General features: G+C 38.2%; 1 protein-coding gene across 3 annotated transcripts in view; it reads left to right on the top strand.

The window, feature by feature from the left end:
- The first annotated feature begins 1533 nt into the window (after positions 1–1533).
- LOC103037096 (roundabout homolog 2) overlaps positions 1534–26582 on the top strand; it is a 143265-nt gene continuing 118216 nt past the window's right edge. For 2 of the 3 annotated variants that reach the window (XM_049468864.1, XM_049468866.1), the window contains exons 1-2: positions 1534–2144; positions 9557–9883. In XM_049468864.1, the coding sequence (XP_049324821.1) occupies positions 2090–2144; positions 9557–9883 (382 nt within the window). In that variant the 5' untranslated portion in view covers positions 1534–2089. The remainder of the gene's footprint in view (positions 2145–9556; positions 9884–26582) is intronic. The other variant, XM_049468865.1, reaches the window with a different exon arrangement.

A 26582-nucleotide genomic window follows, 5' to 3' on the forward strand; every position in this document is an offset into this window, starting at 1 on the left:
TTTAACCAGCTATCAGAAACAATCTCATCACAGTTTACATGGTTATTTACCTTTCTTTTAGAAAAATCTCCGTATATCCAGATTAGTTTTAACGACAGCTGCTCCGACTAGCTGCCTGAACTCACAGCGAGGGGAGGGGCGGGGCTTCCCGCACACTAAACTGCGCTCCGCAAAACCAGCAAGCTGATTGGCTGTTTCTCCTGAAAGGCGGGACTTTCTCCCTGAACCGGCAACACGATTGGTTAAGAGACACACAGTGCATTGTCGCCTGTGGCCTATATTTTTTTTTATTTAGTATAATACGGGAAATTTACGGGAAAATACTAATACGGGAGGACGGCGGGAAAGAGGAGTAAAATACGGTAGTTTCCCGGCCAAAACGGGAGACTTGACAGGTATGATTTTATTAATGTACAGTATTAATGATGATGCAACTATTGCAGTTTGTCGACAGGGGGCGCCAAACCCTTGCATACTCGCATACTTTAAGAAAACAGCATGATAAATAAAATGGGCTTTTTATATTTTATATTATATACATAGCATTTCAAATGTGATAATTTTACTGTAGACGCAAAACAATGTTAACTTTCAGTGAAATCAAATATTTTAATAACATTCCTAATCACTTTACCATTTTTAAATGTAACTTACTTTTTATCTGTTTGATTCTATGCATATTTTTTTTGCTTTTTATATTATATATTGACGTGTATAATTGTAGATAGGATTTTCTTTCTTATATACAGCTCTGGAGAAAAACAAGAGACCTCTTATTTTTTTTATGTGTTTTTCTGATTTTACTATTTATAGGTTTGAGTAAAATGAACATTGTTGTTTTATCTTATAAACTACGGACAACCTTTCTCCCGAATTCCAAATAAAAATATTTAGAGCATTTATTTGCAGAAAATGAGAAATGGCTGAAATAACAAAAAAGATGCAGAGCTTTCAGACATCAAACAATGCAAAGAAAACAAGTTCATATTCATAAAGTTCAGAAATCTGTATTTGGTTGAATAACCCTGGTTTTTAAACAGTTTTTATGCATCTTGGCATGTTCTCCTCCACCAGTCTTACACACTGCTTTTGGCTAACTTTGTGCCAGTCCTGGTGCAAAAATTCAAGCAGTTCAGCTTGGTTTGAAGGCTTGTGATCATCCATGTGTTACATCCATGGAATTCTCCATTCCACCTTAAATATTTTAGGCACAGGACTGCAACTGCTGCACTAATTAAGGTGGCACAGATTTTTCGAGTAAGAATCTTAAAGAAACTTCATCACTGGGCACAATAATCTAACTTAGCTTTATTTTATCTTCATCTGGGTGCGGTTTACCACTACACTGCAATCAACCGTCTTACAGCTATGGTGGAGTGTTTTACTGGTTACACTCTTTTAAACTTTTAAACACGGCAGGCTGGGTTAGTTATCTGCCAGAGGCAGTCTCGTCTCTGTGTGTGTGTTGAGGGTGTTCTGCGGGTGTGTAAGCTGGAGGGGTGAGAGAGGGGTCCACGCGGCTGGCTCTCTGCTGCCTCATGGCGGAGCTACTGCAGCTGCGCAGCCTCGAGCTTGGAAGCAGCAGCAGCACGGCGCGTGCTCCTCCTGTAGACAGTGCACAGGCGCGCGCCTCTCCGCAGCTTTTGGACACCAGAGCGGATCGTTCCCCGTGCTGCGAGGACTAATCATTCATTCATTCTTTCGCGTTCTCTCCCTCCTCGCCGCGTGGATTTGTGCTTCTCCTGGAGGAAAGCTGCATGTGCATGTGTGGGTGCATGTGCACGGTGATGTCACGGAGCGCGCGGTGCTGAAATGTGGAGAGAAGCGCAGCGATCCCTCTCATCCAGCCGGCAGCGCGTGCTCGCTCTCTTAAGAATGACAACAAAACCGCGTGAACTGAGCCTCCCCCCGACTGTCAGACGAGTGCACGCGGCGTGCGCTGCACCGGCGGTGCTGTGAGGAAGGACGCTACTGTTCATTTTTGCTGTTCATTTTTTTCGCTCGTTTTTATATTTTCTGCGCGAGAGTTGCGGGACTTGGACCGCTGGAGAGAGTTCGCGCGCGCAGTGATGAGCGTTGCTGTGGCACCATGAAGCTCGTGCAGGTCATCGTTTTGTGTGGGTTTCTCAACGCTCACACCGACGGTAAGAGTTTTAAACGGTTTGAGTGGCTTGTGTGTACTTTTATTTATATTTACATGTAAATAAGTTCCTCTAACTATTCATATAATGACATTTTAAGTCTGGTTGAACGATAAAAAGAGCAGTTTGGCTCGTTTTATGGTTAGTTAGTCAGTTAGCTCGTTAACTTGTTAGCTATGTTAGCTGTGTTTAATAAACTAGCGTTAGGAAATGCTAGGCTAGGTTAGCTTAAGTTTTTAACGGTTCATGTATAGCTATGCTAGGATAATTAGGCTAACTGGCTAGCGTTAGCTAAAATTATATCTTAACCCAGGTTAAACCCACAGAACTAGCTAATTAACTAACCAAACTAAAGACAGATTTGTCTGTTAGCTAGGTTAGCTAGCTAGCTAAGATACTTTAGTTTACTTAAAACAGAAGTCCTTCAGGCAGGGTAAATCAAATTGGCGTTGCTCTACATTTAATAATTCATTTTATCTAATAATATGCTTTTATCCATCCCACTGGGGTCTTAAAAATGTTAGTCAGTAAATACAATTTGTAGTTAAATCTAAAATTGGTGTTTTTAGCTATTTTGAAAATTGTCTTATTTTTTTTCTTTGAGTGGTATTACAAAATCTTATAATTTTTTTTTTGTAAATTTCCCCATACTTGTAGATACCATGTTAGCTAGTATTTCTAATTAGGGAGGGGATAAAATATTACAATAAATTGTATCAATATGATTCAGCTAATTTCAACAGGTTAATCAGGTTACAATGGCAGTTCTGGTGATGCTACTGGCGTTGATACAAGAGGTATTGTGAACATCAAGGTATCAAAACACAGACTTACGGAAGAGCTAGTGAGCCCTCACTAAAATCACCAGATTGAAACGCTTTGAAAAGATCCTCCCCCACAGTGCACGTTTTAAAAGTTTTTTTTTTTTACATGCTTGGTCCAAATAAACATTCTCAGAAACTGTCACTTTAAACACGTAGCTTAGATATATACCCATTTTTGTGTTTTTAATAACAAGACTTTTCACCCAGGCTCATTAATTTGATTGCCCAGGCGTGTTAATTATCTTACAGCGAGTCTGTGATGGCTGTTAGTTAAGCATTTCACCCTGTCGAATCAATAACATGGGGGTCAGCGAGCTAACTCCCAGCTAAGATATTGAGCCACATATGAAAACTGCTGTGTGCCTTTCTTTTCTGCACAAATGTCAATCACAAATTGAACTACAGGTAGAAATGTGTAGCGATTTATGCTGTTGGGCTCTGAGGGGGCCTTATTTAATAGCGTTCTTAATAGACTGCAGTCAGCAAGGGCCACACTTGCTGATGCTCAGTTTGCTGAAGTTTATAAGGCTGGATCATACTGTATATTGCCTGTGCAATACGGTATACCATAATATAAATACAATGAGATTTAGTGATTTTTTTAAATAATGTTGTTTAGAAGGCATTTAACACTGTAAGGACTTAATTTCTTGTAGGATTTTATTCTACCATTGGAAATATGACTGCAGCATTGAAATTGCTTAAAAAATGTTAGGTGGACGGCTGGCATTAACTTCTTTGAAAGACTGTTTATCGCACTTTAAGCAAGGCATCCAAAACATGACAGCTAATTACAGTATATGTCATTTTCTGGACCCTGCCACAAAAGAACAGTAATGTTAACATTACTGTAAATTGTTCTCATTTTATTTGAGAGAAGAACACATCAGCCAAAACAAGCAGTGCTAGAACATGGGCTGTGTACCAATTGCATACTATGCACTAATATTATCAGGTGTAGACAGGCACTCACTTTTATAGTGTGGGCTTGGCAGGTTAGTGCACAAAATATAAAGGTACTAACCTGTTCTGTACTAACAGTAAGTGATTAAACTATAGTAGTACTGTACCAATATATCTCCCTGTTATCTGCCATTTTTTCCTAATATTCTTCCTGACTTGAGTAGCCCCTCCCTTTACATTTCGTATTGCATTGTGAGAGAACATTGTCCATCGTAACCACACTCAAAACCTACTATTCTGTGTATGTTTCTTGGATGTTAAAGTATATTTTACTCTTGAGCTTTTCTACACAACATGTATTTGAACACTTATTAGTAATAGTAGTTAGGATGAAATTGAAATGCACCCACACATGTTCAATAATTTTATTACAACTATATTTGTAGCCACCCACTTACTGTACATCTATATCTACTCTACAAATGTATGTTCTAGTGCTTCACCAGTACATAGTTTTGGTTAAGTATGCTGTTAATATGCTGCAGTTTTGTCCTTGGTACATTTGTCATAGCTCAAAGCTGTGAAGACTGTGAAGGTCTGTAGTTAAGAAGGTTCAGAAGAGTGTGTTCTATTCTTCTATTCTGCATTTCTTAGAAGGCCTTGCAGCGTTGTGTTGCAATCTTTTTCTTGCATCAGATTCTTGAGGTAATCTTTATGCAGTTTGCTCTACCCTGGAAGAACGTGCTACTGTACATGCTTGTGTACAGGGGTCAGCTCGAGCCTTTCAGATGGCAGTGCAGTATATTCTTTACAGTGTAGTTGCTCTCAACATCCAGTTCCAAGCTTGTCATGTAATGTAAAGCTTTGAGATAAAATATTTGTACCTTTACTAATTTATTTATTATTGTACAAAACACTGGGACATTTAAAAAGAATAAAAAGGTTTCAGCTCTACCACTATTCCCAGGCAGTGTGAACTATGTTATGGCCTCTATTGATTTGGGTTTTAATTAAGGACAACTTTACACACTATGAACTGTGAAGAATGTACAAAGTCTGTGTGCATTGTCTTTGTTTATGTTCTTTACTGTTGTCATTCGCGCTAATATCATGGGAACTGGTAGTGGAGTGTAAAAAGGATGAAACAATTTGAGCTGCAGAGGGCTCCCAAGGTCCCACACATCCATTTCTTTGGAGATAAACAGAGTAGATAATCAGATAAAAAATATCTGATTAAATAGCCTCCTTGAATCAGATATGTTCCATCCATTCTGTGAGTGTCCATTGTTTTTTAAATCAACATCTTTCAGTCTGCATTTCCGACCTTTGTTTTCATGTCCTATAAGTTATACGTTTTCATAGGTTATTTGGTAGACTTGCCTTATCTAGAGCCAGAGTTTGAATGATATATGCAGATGTAGCTTTTAAGGGCTGGTTGTGCCAGATAATTACAAACTTTTACAATATATTTGGTTTTATATCGAACGGTATATAAAACTGATCACTTATGCCTAAACATTAATTTTGCTCATTCAGGGTACAGTAAATAATTAGCCAGTTCTAGTTTGAAATATCCGTCAAATCTTAATATCTACTGAATGCCTAAAATATTTTTAATCAACAGTTCAATGTCCAATCAAATATCATCATAATTCCCTAGTTCTCAGCCTTCCAGTAAAGCACATGGTGCAAATCTGGTTTCAAGGATGTAGTCACACATCAACAGCATTCACAATGGCAGTTACAGTGGGTGTGAGTTATTACATATGCTTTGTACCGCCAGGCCCTGGCAGTCCTACTCGTCTGTGCCAACATGACAGACAAACCCCCACACCCACACCATGCATATTCCACCATTTTTCTCTTGCCTTTTTGCATGATAATGAGCTCTAAATTTACAGTATGTTAATAAGTGCTAGCTTAAGACTGTGGAGAGGCTCAGTAGAGCCGTGGTGTTTTTTTATGTTTCTTGTGGATGAAAGCGTGTGAAATCTGGGCAGTCATATGTACAGGAGCACTGAGGGGATTAATGAAGCAACAGCAGTCTGAGGGAGCAGTTGTGTGTGCTTAAGCATGAGCCTCTGCGTTTGAGCAAGTGGCGTCTTCGCTCGTTTGAGTTGTCTGAGTCGAGTCGTCTGTCAGATTATTCGTGCCATGCTTTACAGTGGGAATTGCCTTGGTCAGACAGGCTTGGGAATCATGCAGACAGTCTAGGGTTTTGAAACTGAACTTGAGATGGAATTTCATATTTAGAGGCTGCTGTGTTAAATCTTTAATGCACTCTACTGCCACGGGATGTGATGAGTGGGATGGTGGTTTTAACGATTATGATGCTATGAAATTTCTGTGATCTGTTAATGTCCTCATTTACATATTGCAGCTTTTTGACTGAGACACGGTGGAACTAGAAAGTGGTCCCTTATGAGTGTATGTTTGCCCGAGAAACCGTCTGAATTACTAGCTAATGCACCAGGAAATGGCACTTATAAGCTTCCTATATCTTGCTGCCCTTTCAGTGCCTCATATTATTGCTTTACCTTTCTTAGGGATTCTTCCTACGCCTGATCTGAAGTAGAGTGGACCAGTACAGCAGCACTGCTAGTGTGTGTGTGTGTCGGAATCGTATGTGATATAAACCTAGCCAAAGGTCACAGGAAGGGTTATTGTGAGAATTGTCTAGAAGAAAACTAGATATGAGGAAAATGAGAGGACTGCTTCAAGTTCACGTAATTTGTTCTTTAAAGCACAAAGAAGCCTAAATCTCAGACACAATTAGATACATGGTTTTGGTTTTGTGGACAGACAACACTTAAGGTAAAAATCAAGTCAAGTCAAGAAGATTTTATTGTCTTTACATCTGAGTACAGGTACACAGTGTAATGAAATTACGTTCCTCCAAAACCATGGTGCAACATGGAACAACAATACAATAGACAACATAGTGCAAAAGTGTAACGAAAGTGCAACATAAATGAACTTCAGTACACAATTTTACGTACGTAATTGTTTAACTACATATAGTTATGGTTTAGTTCCTCTCGCTTTTTAAGTATTTTGATGATTGCCAACATCACTGTATATAAGGAGCATGAAAATGTTACAAACGAGCTCTGTAATGTTTGTGAAATTAACAATATGCTTGTGAATGTTATATTACAGATCAACTGTATCCACAAAACGCATCAGTGGTTCAGGCCAGGTCAAAGCCATGCATAATAGGGATGGGTGATATGACCCTAAAATAATATCACGATAATTGTTTAAATTTAACTTACACTACTGGAAAAAAAAACATTATATTTAGTATAAATAGTATTTTGTTTCATACATTAAGTAAAAACTAAAAAAGTCTATAAAGGTTTGCTTATTTTGTAAATAGCAAATTACTGAAATCCTGATTGTGAAAGAAATAATAATAGTGTAGTAAAATATAACAAAAATAGTCATGCGGCAACAAAAATCTACCACAGAACTACATATTACAGTAAATAGCTAAATATACAAAGCAGACTTTTTTTTTAAATATCACAATATGATGGCATGTGTAAATGAGTTTTTTTTTACTGTCAGAATTGTTTGGCAATATTATTGTGTACGACACGATATGGCACACCCCTAATACATTATGCTGACTAAAACATGAGATTACACAAAGAAGGCTGTCAAAATAAGTCTGGGTCAAAAACAAAATGCAACCCAATCTAAGAACCAGTGAAAAAGTTACAATCTAGAACACAGATCAAAAAAGCAAAATGTATACACTTAAACAATAACAAAACTTAAACAATTGAATACTGTTAAGATGGTTTACTACACAGAGTCCTACTAAAAGGGTGAGGGTAATTGGCCTTTCAGAATTGGAAGTAAATAGGATAATATTAGAAATAAATTATTTTTTAAAAAGTGTAATGAGTAAAAGGTTCCAAGCTAGTTCATCTGTCTGTTGTCGGTTTGCCTAATGGCTAATGAACGTATTTCATGTCAGTGCATTCCCTGCTTGCACATCCAGCAGTAAAGTGAGTAAGAGCCTTATCTTCTTTAGGACATCCCCACAGAAAAGCTGGCTTATGTTTTTAGTAATCCACAGACACAGTGGGGTCTGCAATACCACCTGCATGCTGTGTGTAGTGCCTGAATTACTCATTTCTCTCTGCTTATGCCATAGTGTTTAGATCAGCGTGTGTGCTGTTGCAGTATGGCAGTCTTGGACGGAGGAATGCTAATTAAGCATACTGATTAGAATATTAGGCCACACCCAGGCAGTTCTCTGAAAAGTCTGATTAATTATTTCTTGGTGCTTTTATCCAAGACTTGCTGGATGTTTAATATAACACACATTCATATACACATTTGTAGTACTTTACTTTGTGCTCCCCAGTTCTGTGTAGAGTCTTGAATGAACTTTATTCTTGAATGTATATAACATTTAACATTTTTCTTTTTTTTATCAAGTCTGACTCTGTAAATATTGTAATGTTTAAATATTTTTAAATATTGTATGTAAATATTGGTGTAGTTCATGAGGACAGGTTTACTAAAAATCTTTGATGCTAATCTAACAAGCACAAATTCATTTATATGTAAATATAATTTTTCAATTGAGGTTCTACAAACCTATGCACACATGTATGCAACTCATATAGACACACACACACACACACACTCAAGCACTTGCTCCACCAGGAGAGAGAACAAAGCACTTGAGTGAGCCTCTTAATGAAAAAACTGATTGAACTCAATGAGTCCTTCACTCCTGTAAGGTTATGGGAATATTGAGCTTTCTCTATTTTGGTGCTATGATGGTGCTGCTGTCTGCTATTTTGCTCAGAATTTGATGGACGCCACTACTACTGTAGTGCTGAGAGGAATTTATTTTTGTGGTTGATATATCCATTGAATTTTCACTCTCTTCACTCTTTGAATTGCATCTCTTTTTTTCCAAAAGAACACTTAAATAACAAAAGCCAGTATGTCATACCTGAGGGATTTTAGCCTTTAAAGCTTTAAAGCTGTGCTTCTGTAGGTGCTTTGCGAATATTATGATTCCTTTGTGTTAATTTCAGATTTACTGTGATGTAAATTATGTGACTTTAGATTTTTATTTTGGTTTCAGAAACATATAAATTGACCAACACTTACCAAACTCATAAATACGTTTCTTTCTCTATATTTTTACCCATCATATAGCCTCTAAAAGTAAAGGATGCGTACTGCATCTTTTTATGTAGCTCATATCATATGAAAACAGCACTGCATATAGAAATGTAAAATCGAATTAATTGTTCTGCCCAAAGTTTTGAGTCACTTCTACCATTAAGTGGTATAGAAACCTGATACATATTCAATGCTGAGCAATGCACATTAGCCTAAACATTCTTTTTGATGTTTGTCAATCCAACTAGACATTCTGCATAAATGCATTCTGAGAAGAAGGAAATATGCTTTTTTTGCAAGTACGTCAGTTTAGGAGCTTGAAATGTTCAAACAAATGTCAGATATAGATCACTTATAAGGAGGTACAATGTGAACTGTTTAAAAAAAATCTGATTCAGGCCAGTTTACCTGTTGAATGTGAATGCATTCTTGTCTTGTCTATTTAAAAATTCTACATGTTTTTTAGCGTTTTTGCATACAATTTTTGCTTAATTTTTAAAATTGACAAACTGTTTATTTTTTTCTGACATCCAGCATCCCGCGTTCGTCAGGAGGACTACCCCCCTCGAATAGTGGAGCACCCCTCAGACCTGATCGTGTCGAAGGGCGAGCCGGCCACTCTGAACTGTAAGGCGGAGGGGCGGCCGTCCCCCACCGTAGAGTGGTATAAGGATGGCGAGCGCGTGGAGACGGACAGGGACAATCCCAGATCACACAGAATGCTCTTGCCCAGCGGGTCACTCTTCTTCCTGCGCATTGTTCACGGACGCCGCAGCAAGCCGGATGATGGCAGCTACGTATGTGTGGCCAGGAACTACCTGGGTGAAGCGGTCAGCCATAACGCCTCGCTGGAAGTGGCATGTAAGTATCCAGAAATCTCTTTTTAAGTGTGTTGTTATAGTCCACAATTCTTGGATCCAGAATCAAGAATTATGCAAGTGCTACCATGTGAATTTCCAGCTGCTTGTGAATTATTCGGAAAATTCTTTTGAAAGTTCAATATAATAGCAACCGTCATACATTATTCATTCAATGTAGTTTATAATTGAAAGGCAAATTAAAATCAGCTGCTAAAATTTTTTGTAGCACACTTTATTTTGTGTGTGTGTGTGTGCGCGTGCACGCCCAGGAGTATAATAGCTTTAGGCTGTGTGAAATCTATTGGTCCTAATGGGCTGACAACAGCTTGATCTATAGATTGTCATTACTGGAGTCCTAGGTTCCTAAATGACAGGCAAGCCATGAAACATTGATGAGGTCTCTAGGTTATTCTTTTATTTGTTTTGCCATTCTGCATCTCTTTCCTTTCGTGGAGGCCCACATTTAGCCCGAGGGAAGGAGTAGGTGGGTGTTAAATGAGGTGTTGAATTTTTCAAAGTGTTTGACTATGGGCTGGAGTGGGTTACGATGTCAGCAGGTTAGTGGTGAGGAGGAAAACTCTGATGCATGAAAGAAGATGGACCTGAAATTACATGGAAGTCTTAATAGTATAATTACATCCAATGGAAGAATAAAATATAAGCGAATTACACTTACACGCTCATAATCATGGTTGGCTTATTATGTTCACTAATGATTTTATTATCTTTTGCCGTGCTCACACGGCAGAGTGTATGTCGTAGTGGGATGAATGTCTAGGAATCTCAGAAGTAGAACATTCTCAGATAATGCTGCTGTCTAAAATGCCGAAAGCAGAACTGTTGTATAAAATTATTCTGTGACCTGAAAGGAGAATTACATTTCCACAAATGTTTTATTCTAACGAATTACTCTGTAGATTTGCATTTAGATTTTTATTACTGTGAATTTCTTCTTATGTGGTTGTGGTCAAGAGTATACTAATGCTGCTTACTCCTGATTATCTGATTAACTGCATATACCCAAAAAAAAATGTTTACCTGAATTACTATTACAGTTGTAGTATGTAGGTTACAGAAAAAAACATGTAATTAAATCTTTATTTAAATTTAAAAAGATGCCAGTTTTGTTAGAAAAACTTCGGTCTATGCTTGACCACTTTGGCTTAGTTTTGGATGAGGTGATGCAGTCCTGGGTCAGGTTGGACTGCAGGTTGGATGGTCGATAATTTGGTGGAATTACAGTAGTGTTTTTATATCCTGGTCAGTATGTTGTTGCAAATGTCATTTTGGCACTTTGGGTGATTTTTGACCACTTTTTGCCAGTTTTGGACTTGATGATTTGATGCAGTGATGTGGGTGGGGTCTGGCTTGGGCCATGCAATACTGGCTTAAATTTGCAATGCAATGCAATGTAATGTAACGAAATAAGAGCAAAGCAATAAGACAAAAAAAGTCTGAATGCATAGCATCCTACCTTGGTTAGAACCCAGATTGTTTAAATATATATATCTTTAATACATGTTTTAAAATGTCTTCTTTAATGTGGAATTACTTCAGGTCTTTGTGGAGAGGCGCATTTGTTTACAGTTGAAAAGCATGTTATATGTGACATACATTTCAACACAGTGAGTAACAGCTTTGGTGTTTAAATATTGGCAGTGGTATTCATTGCATCATGCTGGGTGGTACATTTTGTGAGAGAAATGGACCAGAGAGCGATCTTTTTTTGCCATGTGTGGGCGAGTGAGGGAGAGTGCCTCAGGCTACTCCACCAGAATTTCCCACTGACTTTCAGATACTTTCTGTTGGATGTTAATGTTTTATGCATGTCACGAATTTAGGATAATACTGGACTGATGAATATCAGGTGCTGCAATCTTCCATTAATACCGGGTAACTGTGAGTTTCTGACCTGGCTGGCTTATTGTTATTTGTTTGACTGTATTGTTGTAATATGTGCAAACATTAATTACTAAATACAGGACTCCATGGCAGCACAGAACAAAACACCCCCTTTAGCTTTTTCTCTCCATTCTAATTAAACAGCAGCATGGCTTATGAGTCTGGAATTGTAATAGATCAAGAAAAAGGCCCAGAATCGGGCTCACAGTTTCAGCCAATTATGCCTTGGCCTGCTTTTGATTCTGTGGTGATTAGCTGACCATTTGGCGATTAGCAGATCAGTAATAGTGTGTCAAGTGAAGTCAAGAGTGACCTAACATCACATCTAGAAAACGAATGCAATGCCCCTGAGTAACAGTAACAAGCCTTTGCATATTTGTATATTCATTTATGTTGAATAGCTGAATAATAACTAGGAATAGTGTGAGAAATAGTGAAGAATATCACTGCATAGGTTATGCAGGGCAGCTCTGAGTTCGAAGTGTAGAACTCCTTTTTACTATACTGCAATACTGACAGAATTAAACACTTTTAACACTTATAGTACACTTGTACACGTTTTAAAATAATTTAATACAATTAGGGGCAAAAATAATGTCTATGAAGAGTAAGGTTAATATAATGTTTAAAAATAAAAAAAGCTAAAACGCTGTAACTATGATCGGGAGATCGCTGGTTTGAATCCCGTTCATGCAGCTTGCCATCAGCTGCTAGAGCGCTGATAGAGCACAATTGGCCTTGCTCTCTCTGGGTGGGTAGATGGTGCTTTTCCCCCTCATCACTCCAAAGGGTGATGTCGATCAGCACAAGGCATCTGTAAACTGATGTATTAGAATCCATTAAAGACTGTTTTGTACTGATGCCCAATTCTTCCTTTCATTTACTTGGAGTATGCAAGTTTACTTTGTTTTTAATAAAATAGAAATAAAAAAAATATCCATGTATTTGGAATTAGCATTAGCATTAAAAATTGGCTCATTTTTTTGCTGGCAAGGTCTCAGACCTTAATAGGCAAATCAAGCCGGAGGCATGTCACCAACTGTAATTAGAACCTGTCAGCTGAATCAAATTTCTAGGCTTAATATATTCTGTGACTCATTAAACCTTATACTAACACTCGTCAAACATGGGCTCCTCTAAGCAACTGTTTAAAGATCTGAAACTGAAATTAATTAATGCACATAAGGCAGGGACAAGTAATAAAATATTTTTAGGCTTGTGTTTTATACTGTGCAGAATGAAAAATCTTATGATTCAAATTCTGGTTTAGATTTTTTTTTGTTATGAAAAACAGTAAATGTGCATTAGAATCTGCTAAAAATGTGTTATACTATTGACTTTTGTTTACTATTTCACAATAAAAAAGACAAAATAAATCATTTGGCCAGGGGTGCTCAAACATTTGCATGTTATATTTGCATAGTTATACAAACTAATGTTTATTTCTGTAGGGACACAAATGCAAAAAATAGTTAGATTTACTAATTGGATTTATGGTATTTTAACACTTAGCATAGTGTAAGTAGTGTAAAGTTGTCTCTTATTTGATCCTAGAATAAAAAATCATCTTAAATCACATATATGTATATATATGTACATATGCGCTACTAGTGGCTAGAGTAGTCTCAATGGTGAATTATTAATTTAAAATGCTTGTTGTGGTTGAATGGGATATGCTTGATTGGAGATTAAAGATGAAAACTGTATGTCCTCTGTATAATTGGTTGATTTTGCTTCATTAGATGGGATAACAGATGGTTTCATTGTCCAAGAAATCTGGAAATGCAAACAGCAGGGATGAGTATGCGTAACTGATATGCATCTAATTATTTTACTATTTTAAAACTCTTAATTTTTGGTTTTATGCTGAAATGGTTTGTAAATTGCTCTGAGCCCTTCTGTAAATTTTGCAGGAATAGAGGAAAAGACTGTAAGATACTTAAGAAAACAGCAGTGGTCATATTATAATTTATTATAATGTGGCTCTTTTAGAGTCCTTATGGACATTTACACACCTCAGAGTTCATGTATTTGTTATGTTGAATATATATATATATATATATATATATATATATATATATATATATATATATATATATATATATATATATATATATATATATATTTTAGTTTGGTTTTACACTGCAGTTTACTGCGTGGATTAAAGAACTTGAATCCTATATTTTGTCATTATCACTTACATGGACTGCATCTCCTTGCTTGACATTGATTGCTTTGTAAAAGCATATATACATGGGACTGCTAAGTTGCCTTTCCAGAATCAACAGAATTTAACTCCTTTCAAATCATAAGGTATAGCAAACCTTGGACATCTGCACTTTTGGTTCATATCAAACTGAAAAGATTATGTATACAAGCCATTCTGTCATTCAAGAGCCTCTTGGTTGCCTGTATAGTTCTATGCCTAGGTTCACTGTTTGGCTCAGTGGTTCAATAAAGCTTCTGAACCTTTCCACTGTGGTATAAAAAATATTTTTCTGTCCTATAGAACCCATTTTGCTTAGATTGCTTTATGCTTTTGCTTATGTCTGGATTATTGCTTGCCGTAGGGTCAGTCAGTGGGTCTAGGGGTGAGGCAGAAATAAAGAGTTAGAGAGAAAGAGATATGTGCTATAAGTAGAGTAGTGGCAGGGGGAGGCAGTGATTAGATTTTTATGATCAGGGATGCGAGCAGCTTTGATGACAAATTGATTGCATGCAGAGATCCAGATGAGGTATCAGAAGAGACATATGTGAAGGGGGAGTTTAAGTGACCTTTGTTAATGGAATGTACCATGGTGGTATTATCTGGGTGAATGAGTATTGATTGATGGCCATTCATGCCCCTAAAGAGAGGCAACAACATCAATGGGATGATGTTTGGGGTGGTGCGGAAGAGACCTCATCTAAGGGCAGGGAGTCAAACTCGCAGGGCCAGAGTGGCAGCGAATGTGGTAATAGCTACTAAACCCACACAGTACCAGTAGACATTGACAGTTATGGGTTGTTGGAAGAGAGGAGACGAAACTTCCTAAAATAAATCTGAAAGATAAGCTTCCAGGTCAGGGCAGTAGAAAGGGTTAAACTGAATAAAATTCACATAGAAGAAGCAAACAAGGCTGCAATGAGCCCTTGAGAAATAGAATACTGGCTGTGGAGCATAATGGAGCAAGCAACAAAGAGGTAGTTGTGGAGAGACAACACAATAACTCAGATTTAATGCACCAAAGGAACCGGAGGCTAGCTTTATTCCTAAGCAAGGATGCTTGAACATTGCAGTGAAGGCAGTGTTGAGAAATTTGAGAGAAGTAATGTGAACTCATGGACATTTGAGAGCATCTGGGCAGCAGCAGCTAAAAGCTGGAGGCAGGGAAGAGGAGTCTTGTGTATTGCCGAAGAACATCAGTGAGAGGCAACCAGGTTAGAATTGACTTCTCCATGAGCTTTAAAGAAAAATTATCAGACTAATGTCAAATGACGTTACACACACACATATATATATATATAGTCAGTAATCAGTTACCCAAACCACTCATAGGACTCCCCTATCACTAGCATAGACCCAAAAACCAGGTGGATAAAGACTAGCACATGCCTCTTCCAATACCTGTAATACATGCCATCAGCTCTTTTTGAACTTCTGTTGATGTATCTGATACATCTGGTAACAGACACCTGTGCTGATTACCTGATGACCCAAACAGACAGAGCCAAGGCCAAGTGTGCTCTCTCGGACTCCTGTTGCTGATGGCAAGCAGCATGACCCAGGATTCAAACTAGTAATCCTTGAATATAGTGGAAGTGCCTATTTATTTTATTCATAATATTTTAGAATATTTCAGAATATTATCTGAATGTTATGTTTAGACATATTTCATATTTCTGAAAGATGTTTCCATAAAATGCCCCAGGCGAGGGATGTTACGCTCCAGGCCTAAATAACTTTGAGTGGCTATGTGAATGAAAGTCTCTAAATCACCAGCTTAGAGAAATGTAAACATAATGTGATTATTAGCTTACTGCGATACAGAGTGACACATTTCCTGTTGGCTTGTGAGGAAAAGTGTGCCATCTAAAGCAGATCGCAGAAAGAAGCACAGTATTTCTCCATGTTACTGTTAAAAGCAGGGCTGCACAGTATATCGTTATACACAGTATATCACACTTTTCACATTTTCCATGGCATATCTACCAGAGGCAGCTACCAAAAAGACTAACCAAAATGATTATTTTTACCCTTGTGTTTGTTACAGAGTGCATTATTAATATTAGGATTATTGACTTCTGATGTAAAAGTATTTCAATATCGCAAAGCTTATAACAGAAAAGAAAGAAAAAACTTTTGCAATGCCAGTTTAAAGTAAGCTTAACACTTCACTCACTTGAAAATGGATAAGCTGCTAAAGGGCTGTTGAAAATAATCCCATATATTAATTATATAATTATATTCCTCATTAAAGTTAAATAGGCAGCGAGGCTGTGCTGTGTATCAGAACGTTGTTGTATACAATGCAGGAATAGAGGCAGAGAGAGCCGTTAGTAAGCCGATAAACTGCTGGGATAAATGAGTTTTTACACTCCACATGCATATACTAAACATAATAAAGAGTTCAGCATTATTTATCCTGCTTGGTATCCGTTTAAAACCCTATTTCAAACTGTCTGTTTCCCAGTTGTATAGGGCTAGGATAGTAAGATTAGCTAGCAGGGGTGTCTTTGCCTTTAGCAAAAGACAGGCTGTCTGTGACTTCAGTAGAACTGCTGAGGTACATTTATGATTCGAATAGCAGCACTTAATTAGCAGAGGTAAATGATTTGTGCTTTGTTGGTTTGTTTGCTGGAATATTAAATGTGTCCAGTGTTCAATAAATATTTTTAAGTTGTAGTGTTATTTTTTATTGTATCGCTGTAATTGCAAAATTAATGAAATCCTTTGAAAAAAACATGTTCGGTATTCAGTATTCCGCTTTCAGACTTTTTTAATGTTTTTCTGTTTCAGTTTTGACCCAGAATATTTAATTTCATTGCATCCCTACTGTCGAAAGTAAGAGATCTGTAAAAGTGTGGTCTGGAGTTAAGGGTTGCTTCTGCTGTCAGAATGCTGTGGTTGATGTGCAGAGGTAAAACTGAGAGGACAGGACTGTGTAACAGGAGATGGGGGCTACGTCAGGGGACACACAAGGTAGAGATAGAGATTTATAGGATATTAGATTGGAAGGAGAAGCAGCTTCAGGCAAGGTCCTCCTCTCAAGCTTGAGTTATGTCAAAATCTATCATAAAAAAAGAGAAAAACTCTCATCATTGTCTGAAACCCACCTGTCACTCAATGCTACCAGTGCTGGGCTAGCTGTCACGTTAGCTAACAGATGCCCACACTGGGTTACATCTCTCTGACTGATAGGGGGAAAGTGAAGGCCACCCAGTCCACCCAGAGAAGCCAAGGCCAATTATTCTCTCAGGGCCACGGATGGCTGTGGGATCATTGTAGATCGAACTTGTGAGCTCCCAATAACAGGGTCAGTGCTTAGACAGCTGGGCCGACAGGGATTTTTTGCAGATGCTTTATAAAGCTTCTCCAGCCTCACACCAGCTTCATACTTTCTGTTCTGAACGTGCTCACATCTCACCATTGGATGGGACCACGTTCAGACCCCTGCCCCATAGGGAAGTCAGGCAACAATGACATTATTACAGTGCTTTGATTATTGTTGTTTTGATGTCACAATTGTAGAGTGGGAGTTTTACTAATTGCACACGCACAACCTGCTACACGTTGATACGGCAGTAGGCACAGTAGTGGCATGTCTCATGTTCTAAAGGTCTGACATTTGAAGTGTCCCTCGAGGGGGAGGGCTCTCAGTGAAAAAAGAACCTTAATAACCAGTGACTTTAGCCTGGCCTGTACGTTCCTCCCTTGGGCTGTGAAGGTCTGGTTTTGCTCCTCTGCTTGTCACGCTTCAAATCCATCATAAAGCATTTGCTCCGGCCTTCCTCTGGTGTCAGCACTGGGCCAGAGTTCTAACTGGGGGGCTGTGTTTTGACTTGCGATGATCTCTAGTGCAGGCAGATTTGTGTGCAGTGACTTATGTGTGGTGAAACGGGCACTGGAGAAGACATCTCTTCCTCTCTAACCGCACAGCTGCTGAATGGAATACGACTCTTGTGGCTTTCCACCCTTTCCCTCCTTTTATCTTTTCAATACTACTACAGTTTTTTTTCCCTTTACTCTTTGAATCTGATCTCATGCAATTCTACGAGTTATAGTTATAACAAAAATGGGGATGTTCTCATTGGATTTCATCCAAAGATATGAAATGTTTCGGTTTTGGTTTCGGTTTTGGCCACTTAAATGCAGTAAAGGCATAAACACTCTTGCTTGCTCCTCTTTATCATCTTTATTCTCCCTTCTTATCATGTTTTTGTTGTCATCCTAATCATATCGCTTAAGCAGCATTTTTTAAAACCCATTAAAGTTTTCCAGCTTGCCTTGGTTACTCAAGACATGGGAAAGGATTACAATTGAGAAGCTTCAGGAAACATGAGACAGAAGCATGTTGATGGTGAGACACAGCAGCTGTCTCTGCATGCTCAAGCACATCTGTTAGAGGTATGACAATGCATCAGAAAATTGAGGTATTTCAATTCGTATTTGTAGCAAAGTAACAAAAAGAGGATTTTCAAAAACACAGGATCTATTTTTAATTATTAGTTTACATTAGATTAGATTTGAAGATAGAAATGTCTCATTTTGTGTTTCGTTTAAACTATTCAAACATATATTTTCTAAAAAATGATTCAGCCACAATATATTGACTCTCTTAGAGTACTACAATGTATCATCTATAACATGGTACGTTTTATATCACCAAGTTCTTGCCAATACACAGCCCTAATTTTACTAAAGAAAAGATGTTCTATTTATTGTAAAATTAAATGCGGTTGCATTGTTTAAAAAACAAGTACAGAACATGCAGACCAACCAGCACCATATTTCATATTCTCAACAGTCTCATTGGTAGAATATACAACAACATGAATATAATTTAATTGTGGGATAAACATCTTGTTTACCAGTAGTGTTTTATCAGTAGTGGTAATATGTATGCAGTTGTAATAATGATTAGGTAAATACACTGTATGGACAAAAGTGGGTCCCTTTTTTCAGCTCTAACAGCAAGTTTGGAACTTTGCAGTCGCAACTTTTCTGCACTGTGCACTGTGCATGTTTGAGTTGCTGTGGTTTCTACACACTTTCAGTTTCCATTAATTGTTCCATTTATTGATTGTGGACTACACTTATATGCCAGAAATCATGGCATAGCAGAATGTAAATTGATCATGAAGTTTTACTACTTTTATGTTTGTAAAAAGAGATAACATGGGTAGGTGCTTGGTTCTATACACCTGTAGTAAATGGACTGAATAAAACATGAATCTATTGATTGAGTATGTGTTGTTTCCATATACTTTTTTCCCCAACAGGCCACAAATGATCTAAACACTGTGTAACAGTGAAACTTAGTGAAGTACAAACCAAAAAGAGATTATTATAGGTAATGCCTTGAATATGTTTAGGTTGAGTCACTTACTTCATTCACATAGACTGCAACAGAGTACAGTAAACTAGTGAATTAACTTTACTGTTTTTTCTATTTTTCTATAATGACTCATGGCAGGGATATGAATGCTCTTTTGGCTCTAACAGCATTTTATACAAATAAGGTGAAGTCAAGTGGAGTCAAAGTGAGTTTTTTAAAATGGATTAATAAAAATGCTAAACATGTTTTTAATGACTTGAAAAATACTTGCGCGAGGTTCCATTATCCTGGGCATAACGCCAAAGTATAGCTTATTTGTTAGAAACACTGGTGTTGAGATAAATTGAAAGAATACAAAATATCTTTTTTTTTTATAATGCATACACTTATGCACCACTGGCGCATTAAACTGATGTGTTGTAGGACATGCATTTTTTTTTTAGAAAACACTAAAATAATCAGAAAAAATGCAAATTTCTAAAACATTAAAACAAGTGATAAGTAATGAAAAGCAGTCAGTTTGTCTCATTGTTTAAAAAAAGACAGTCCTGCGCAGTCTATTCGTTTTAGTTATCATGCAGTACTTAGTCTGGCTAATCAATACTTCATTAGGTTAAATCAGGTGTGCTCCTGGTTCATTTGAACAGATCCATGCAGTGTCTGGGAGCATCCAGTACAAATCTGGAACTAAACATGTTTTCTTCTGACTTTACTATCACCAGCAGAAACACATTAATTACCTAGATTAATATAAGACTGGGCAAGACAACACCATTCATTGTGATTATTATAAATTACATCACTGTACATTACAGTATACCTAAATTGTGGATATGTTGTTAGTACTTCAAGAACAATTAATAATTGCATGTTTCATTACAAGAAGAGCAAAATTAGTTTTGGTAATCAGCGCTGTGCAGTGAGTGTGAAATGTTGAAAAAGGATTTGTAGTGTTTAGTACATCTATCTATCTAATTTTAAATAGTTCTGCAGTACTGTACCAATGTGGTAAATAAAACAAATATTTTTTAAAGCCACGTTATTGCCTCTGTGCCATCTGAACTAGTAATTTTTGCTTTAAAGGACATTCTTTACACACGCATTTCTGGACAAGCTGAAAGATACAGAAATATAACTGAAAGTAGACAATTTACAGTTTTGAAAGAGATAAAGGTTTACTACTATAACACAGCAAATATCATTAGACAGAGGAGGTATCACTTGATCTCTTTGTTACTCATGATTTATTTTATAAAGAAGACATTTTACATCAAGGTGGAGCAGCTATAGGTAAGAGTGTATAATAGAGTGGACAGTGAGTAGACACTGTTGAAAAACTCCAGCAGCAATACTGTGTCTGATCCATTCGTAACACCAACAAAACACACACTAAGGCATAATCCCACTTTTTGCAAACCAAGGGGTAGGGTTTTTTTGCGTGTGCGTACCAAGGGGTAGGGGTGTTCCGATTTATTGTTGATTTAGAACCGATATGCATTTTTCTCATACTGCCATACCGCTAGAGGCGCTGCGAAGCATTGTGTAGAACAGTGTCACCAAAGAAACATGCTGTGACAGCTCGCTAGATAACGCTCAAGCTAACATACTGGAGCCAGTTTATACCTCTGCGTCGAACCTGCGCCATAGCCTTTGTGTCACCAGGTTCCCTACACTGTAGCCTACGCCATAACTCGACACGCATCTCTCTGGAAACGTGTTGTTTATCTGCAGAGCAACGCAGAACTGCTGATATATGTGGACAGACGATTGTAAATGCAGAAATTGCATGATTATACACAAACATAATTTGTGTTTTTCAGCTTTAAATAGTTGTCCCACCAAAGTTACATAGTGCAGTTAGCAGTGTGCAGAGACCATATTAGACAACAACAGAGATGCTGTTTTCTTTTTACATGTAAGATTTTAGATTATTTTAATCTAAAATTATTTATAATGTTATTTTACATTGTAGTTACAATATTATGAATCAGTACCAGGACTATTTCAGGTTGATCTTTTCTGAAGCCCTGTCTTTAACACCAGCTGAAGATCAGCGTTGTTGGTACGCCACTGTTCCTCTGTGTAGTTGGGCGCTTTCTCTGTTGTCAGAGCAGATGGAGGTTATTTTAATAACACTCTCATCACCTGCTAACACTGTCAGCAACCCTGGCAACACCCCCAGCATCTCGGTCCAGTCTGCAGCTGAACCCTGTTCAAAATACAGTCCAACAAACACAGCTTCCAATACCAGCCCCCCGCGGACTGCTTGGTGTGTGAAACTGACTGGTGGCTCCTTCTGATTGGCAGCTGTAATAATAAAAGATTGCATTAATGATGAGGCACTGAGAGAGAACGGGGGTGGGGAGAGGGGAGACAGGGGAAAGTATGAGTGATTATGACAAATAATTACCAACCTCTTTAATGGTTCTTAGTTATACGCTCTTTAATGGCCTCAGAAGACAGGGTATGCTTCTGGCTTACATACTCATACACTTGGAATGATGATGAACCAGACTCTGTTGGCGTTGCCTAATGGGTTGGGAGTTAGGTCAGGGCTTGCCTTGTCAGTATGTGGTGCACACAAGAAGGTTAAGCTACAGGGCTAGGTGTAAGCTACAGGAACTGTATGAAGCCTTTAATTATCAAATATGTATAACTGTACATGCAAAAAAAAATTTAAAGTAGAAAAAAAATTAAACACTGTTGATATAAACACTGTTCATGTATAACCTAATTTGAACTTGCATTATGCATTTTTTTATCTCCATTAAACAGATAGGATAATTTTATAGTTCTGTAATAATATACTGTAGTTTCTCTGCATTCTTTATTATTACCTCCTGCACTGTTTGTTCACTAGTGTTCAGATACTGTTCAACCACAAACTGGTCACATTCTCTGTTTCCTCTTTGTGTAGAGTCAAATGTATGTCAATATGATTGCATTTTAACCTAACATTAGGGCTAGATAAATAATTCAGTATTAAAATGTTTCAATACTTAAGTACTCTGATATTTCAATATAATATATCAATATTATTTACACTGTCTCTATACTAACCTACCTTAAACAAATAGGACACAAATAAATGACGGGGTTGGCCTAAAGCAGGTTGCTCCCAGTATTGATTCTAGATATGGACTAATATGACAGTACTGATGCACTCTGTCATTAATTACAGATGAAGCAAAGCCTTCTTTATTTCATTGTTACATTTTATCATAACCATAAATAAAATAATAATCTAATCATCATTAACAAGCTTCAGTAGCAGATTTATAATGATCCACCATGTTGGATCTAGGGTTGTCACGATACCAAAATTTTGACTTCGATACCGATACCAACTGTAGTATCACGATTCTCGATACCAAAACGATACTTTGAAGAAAAAAAAAAACAATAAAAATATCTGAACATAAAATGTTTATTTTTGACTGAACTGGATTGAACACTGAACAATCGGTGCAAACGTTTTTATTCTAAAATGAAACATTTGAACAAAAAACAAGTTTCGTTATTATAACCTTAACTATAACATAATTATCTACTTCCACTTCCTAAAAACTAAAACTAAAACCAGAGGTAATGGTAGCCTGACTATGTGAACCTGACGGGCGGGCAGAAGTAAAGTTCTGAATAAGGAAAATAAAGAGACAGAAGAACATTACAATGTTATGTTCATTTTAACACTCACTGCTCCGTTTTATTAATCAACCGTTTACCATTTTTAATAAGCCCATGTTCAGTGTAACGATCAAGCAGGCTACGTGCCTGACCACAGATTTGCGATGGAAACGCGAAAACGTGAACATCTTGAGTTCATGTTTCACAGCCAATGGGATAATGGAGAAATAGAGAAAACCACGGGTCCAAAACAAAACTCCTGCACACTCCTCTCCGTGTTAATGTGATTTACTAGCAGTCGCTAGTAAATCTTAGTAAAGCTACAGACAGAGTGTATCTTGACTAACTCCACTAACCTGTCGACTTCTCAGCTCTTTGTAGAGATCAGGGTGCTTGTCTGCTAAATGAATGAGCGAAATATGATCAGAATTATGTTAAATAACACTGTAACATAGAAGCATAGAACTATTATTTAATTAAAATGATTTTTAAGAACAGCTAAACACAGTGCTGCAGGTCAAACGCGGAGGCGTTCACGTGCGAGAGAGAGAGACAGAGAGAGACACAGAGAGAGAGAGAGAGACAGAGAAAGAGACACAGCGAGAGTGAGAGAGAGAGAGATTTGCGTGTTCTGATGTGAGCTACTCACAGGTAAAGGTTCTCTTTTAGCTCCTCGTGCTCTTATTCTAGTCCCACACATAAGTCTGCAGCTCCCTCAGTGTTTTCTGTCGTATTTTGCGGCTAGCGCGAGCGCTTACAACTAACACCGCGGACCGCGAGGTGCCGCCGCGCTTGTGCCGAGTCCGCTACTGAATCCGACTCCCGCTTCGCGGACAGAATCGGCACAACACCCCCCGCTGTACAACTGCGGGAGTGAAAACAGCGCTAATAAATAAAGTAGTTTAGTTTCACTTTCAGTTTTCGTTAATTTTCGTTATTTTTTTAAAAAAAATAAATATAAATAAAAAACAGATGCCTACATCTCAGACTATTTTCCCACACTTCACTCCTCGCACCCGTTTTGTCCACAAGTCGCGGACGAGAGACATCTGTTATTTTAGCCGTCGCAATTCTACACTCGCTGCTGCTCTGCTGGCTTGCGCGTGAATCGATTCATTTGTTCAGAACACTAAGTTTATCTGAATCCTGCCACACGACTGCTGCGGTGTGAATCAGTTTTCTTATGAACTGAATCAAATCGCGCCTACTAATTTGACTCATTTGAAGCTAGTGACTGGGCTATATACAGTATCGAAAGCATCGAACGCTAAAGAACTGAATCGTTTGTGATGACGTAGTATCGAAAAAGAATCGAACCTTCAGTACACCGTGCAACTCTAGTTGGATCAGCAACAGCATTACTCCTAATGGGAGATGGGCTTTTAAAAAAAGAGAAATCATTGAATTTGCAATGTGAAAAATTCATGCATGACATTTTCACACATTTATATTACACATCATAACATTTTGATAGAGGCATAAATGTCACGTGTCTGGAAATGGGGGTGCAGCATCAGCTCATCATGAAGGTGTTGAACACTAAAGGGTTATGCAGGTTAGTGTTATCGAGCGCAGATTTGTCAGCCTTGTCTTGAGGTGAGGTTTGCACAGAATCTAATTACACACAAGTCAAACCTGCTCCACTTCTGATTAGGGTTGGGAGCCGTTCACATTTGAACTGATACCAGATTAGTACCAGGATTTCGTAGCTATTTCTCAGGTATGCAGGTAATTTGCACAGGTATGGACAATACATTTGATGTAAATGGGATCATTGTGTGCTACCTCATGGAATGGCTTGGAAATGTCCACACTTATAATAAGTTGTGAGCAGTTGTCTTGTTTGGGCTGTTGGCACATGTATACCAAGTAAGCACTGCAGATGGAATTACCACCAACAGTGCAGTTGGTGGTATTGATTCATTGTGATTGTGACTGGTGGCATCTGGTTAGTATTGTCTGTGTAAATAGACAATAGACAAGCAGAATCCACACTCCCCACAGGTCGGTGCAGCATTCTTTAGTTCTTTTCTTTGACACATGGCAAAAGTCATGGGATGCAGTGTTTGTTCTCTTCCCTTGATTTTATGCCATCAAAAGTTCTTAACCCTTTTTCTAATACAGCTTGAGATTGGCTGGTTGGCTTGTTTGCAAGGCGTCACACTTTTTCATAAGTGTGCAATGTCTGACCTCGGTGACATCACACATACCACCCTGAGACTGCGCTAATTCCCCGCCTGTCTGTCTGACTGACCAGCTAGCTGTCTGTTTGTGTGTGTCACTCCTTTCACGCCGCACCATGTTGAAGAGGTCACAGTGTTGCATGCTGGTGCAGCACTGTGGCGCTCAAGCTGACAGTATTAAATGTCAGATGGGCTTTGCTGTCCGTCAGAACTCTGGTACCATACGGATTGTGTCCTGTGCTTGGCTCTGAGTCATGGCGGGAGCGAAGGAAAGGGCGTCTCTCTGTAGATCCTCATTTTCTTCTGCACCCGTGACGGGATGCGTGTTTGGAAGGGCTGCGTCATCCTCAATTTATGAATGGAAAGCCATAGATTTCCAGGCCGCTCAGGGTAGACCTGTGTTTTTGTTCCACCGTCAGTGTTCCAGCAATTTCTTTGTGTGGGTGGGCAGGCGTGTGTAACAATGTCAGTGAAAGTGTGCGGAAGACAGAGTGGAAGTGGAGGCGTTTTAGGCATGCAGCTGGAACTAATTCCTGCATATTTATCCTGGCTACTGTGAGCAGGCTATGGGTTAGCGTCTGGTGCTAACTGGACCATGTTGAGTCCTCGGAGAGCTGTTCTGTGCCGTGTGTTGGAGGGAGGCAGATAAAGTGGCAGAATTTGGTGCTAACTGGACCAAACCAACCTCTGCAATAGATGAGCAGAGCAGACCTTGGCAGAGAGAGACAGCCAGCCTAGAGCCAGCTTTGGGAACACAGGGGTGATGCTAGGTTACATTAAGCTGTGTAGTCTTATGTTATTTCTGAGAAAGCTGAAGCATGGGCTGACACACACTGAATTTGGTTTTTTTCATACTGAAGTGTGATGTGTGTTGCAAATAAGTGCTTATCATAATAGCATTATAAGAAAATATAAGGGTAGAACAGATGGTAATAAATTGTATTACAGTGTATTACAGTATTTTTATGGCAAGCACTATGCATATCTACCTGCTTCACTACAGTTGCTTTTAATATCAAGCTAAAGTAACAACATTTACTCTTCTGCAGAGGCCAATTTTTTTGGAGTTTAAAACATTTTATGAGGATTTGTTGGCTTTCAGCCATGAAAGTTGCCGAATCCTTCTTCCATATTAGAATCTAACTTTCTTTGAGTGCATGTGCATCACACAGGAGAATTATAGTAAAACATTTTTTTGTTTGTAAATAAGGGTTAAGTTATGGTTACATTAGGCACAGGAATTGCATGTGTAATCTTTTTTGTCAACTCTGCCATGTGATGTGTGCGCACACAATAGAGAGTCCGAATTCAGCACCACACCATTATTTTATTTTTATGTTTAATGAGTGCCCATAGCATACCTGAACTTCCTGTAATTGGTCTAAAATCAGAACCACTTAAGGGTACTTTCTGTTGTTTGCAGCACCTTGGTTTATGTGATCTTTGACGC

This window comes from Astyanax mexicanus, chromosome 20, assembly GCF_023375975.1.
Source record: "Astyanax mexicanus isolate ESR-SI-001 chromosome 20, AstMex3_surface, whole genome shotgun sequence".
Classification (NCBI taxonomy): Eukaryota; Metazoa; Chordata; class Actinopteri; order Characiformes; family Acestrorhamphidae; genus Astyanax; species Astyanax mexicanus.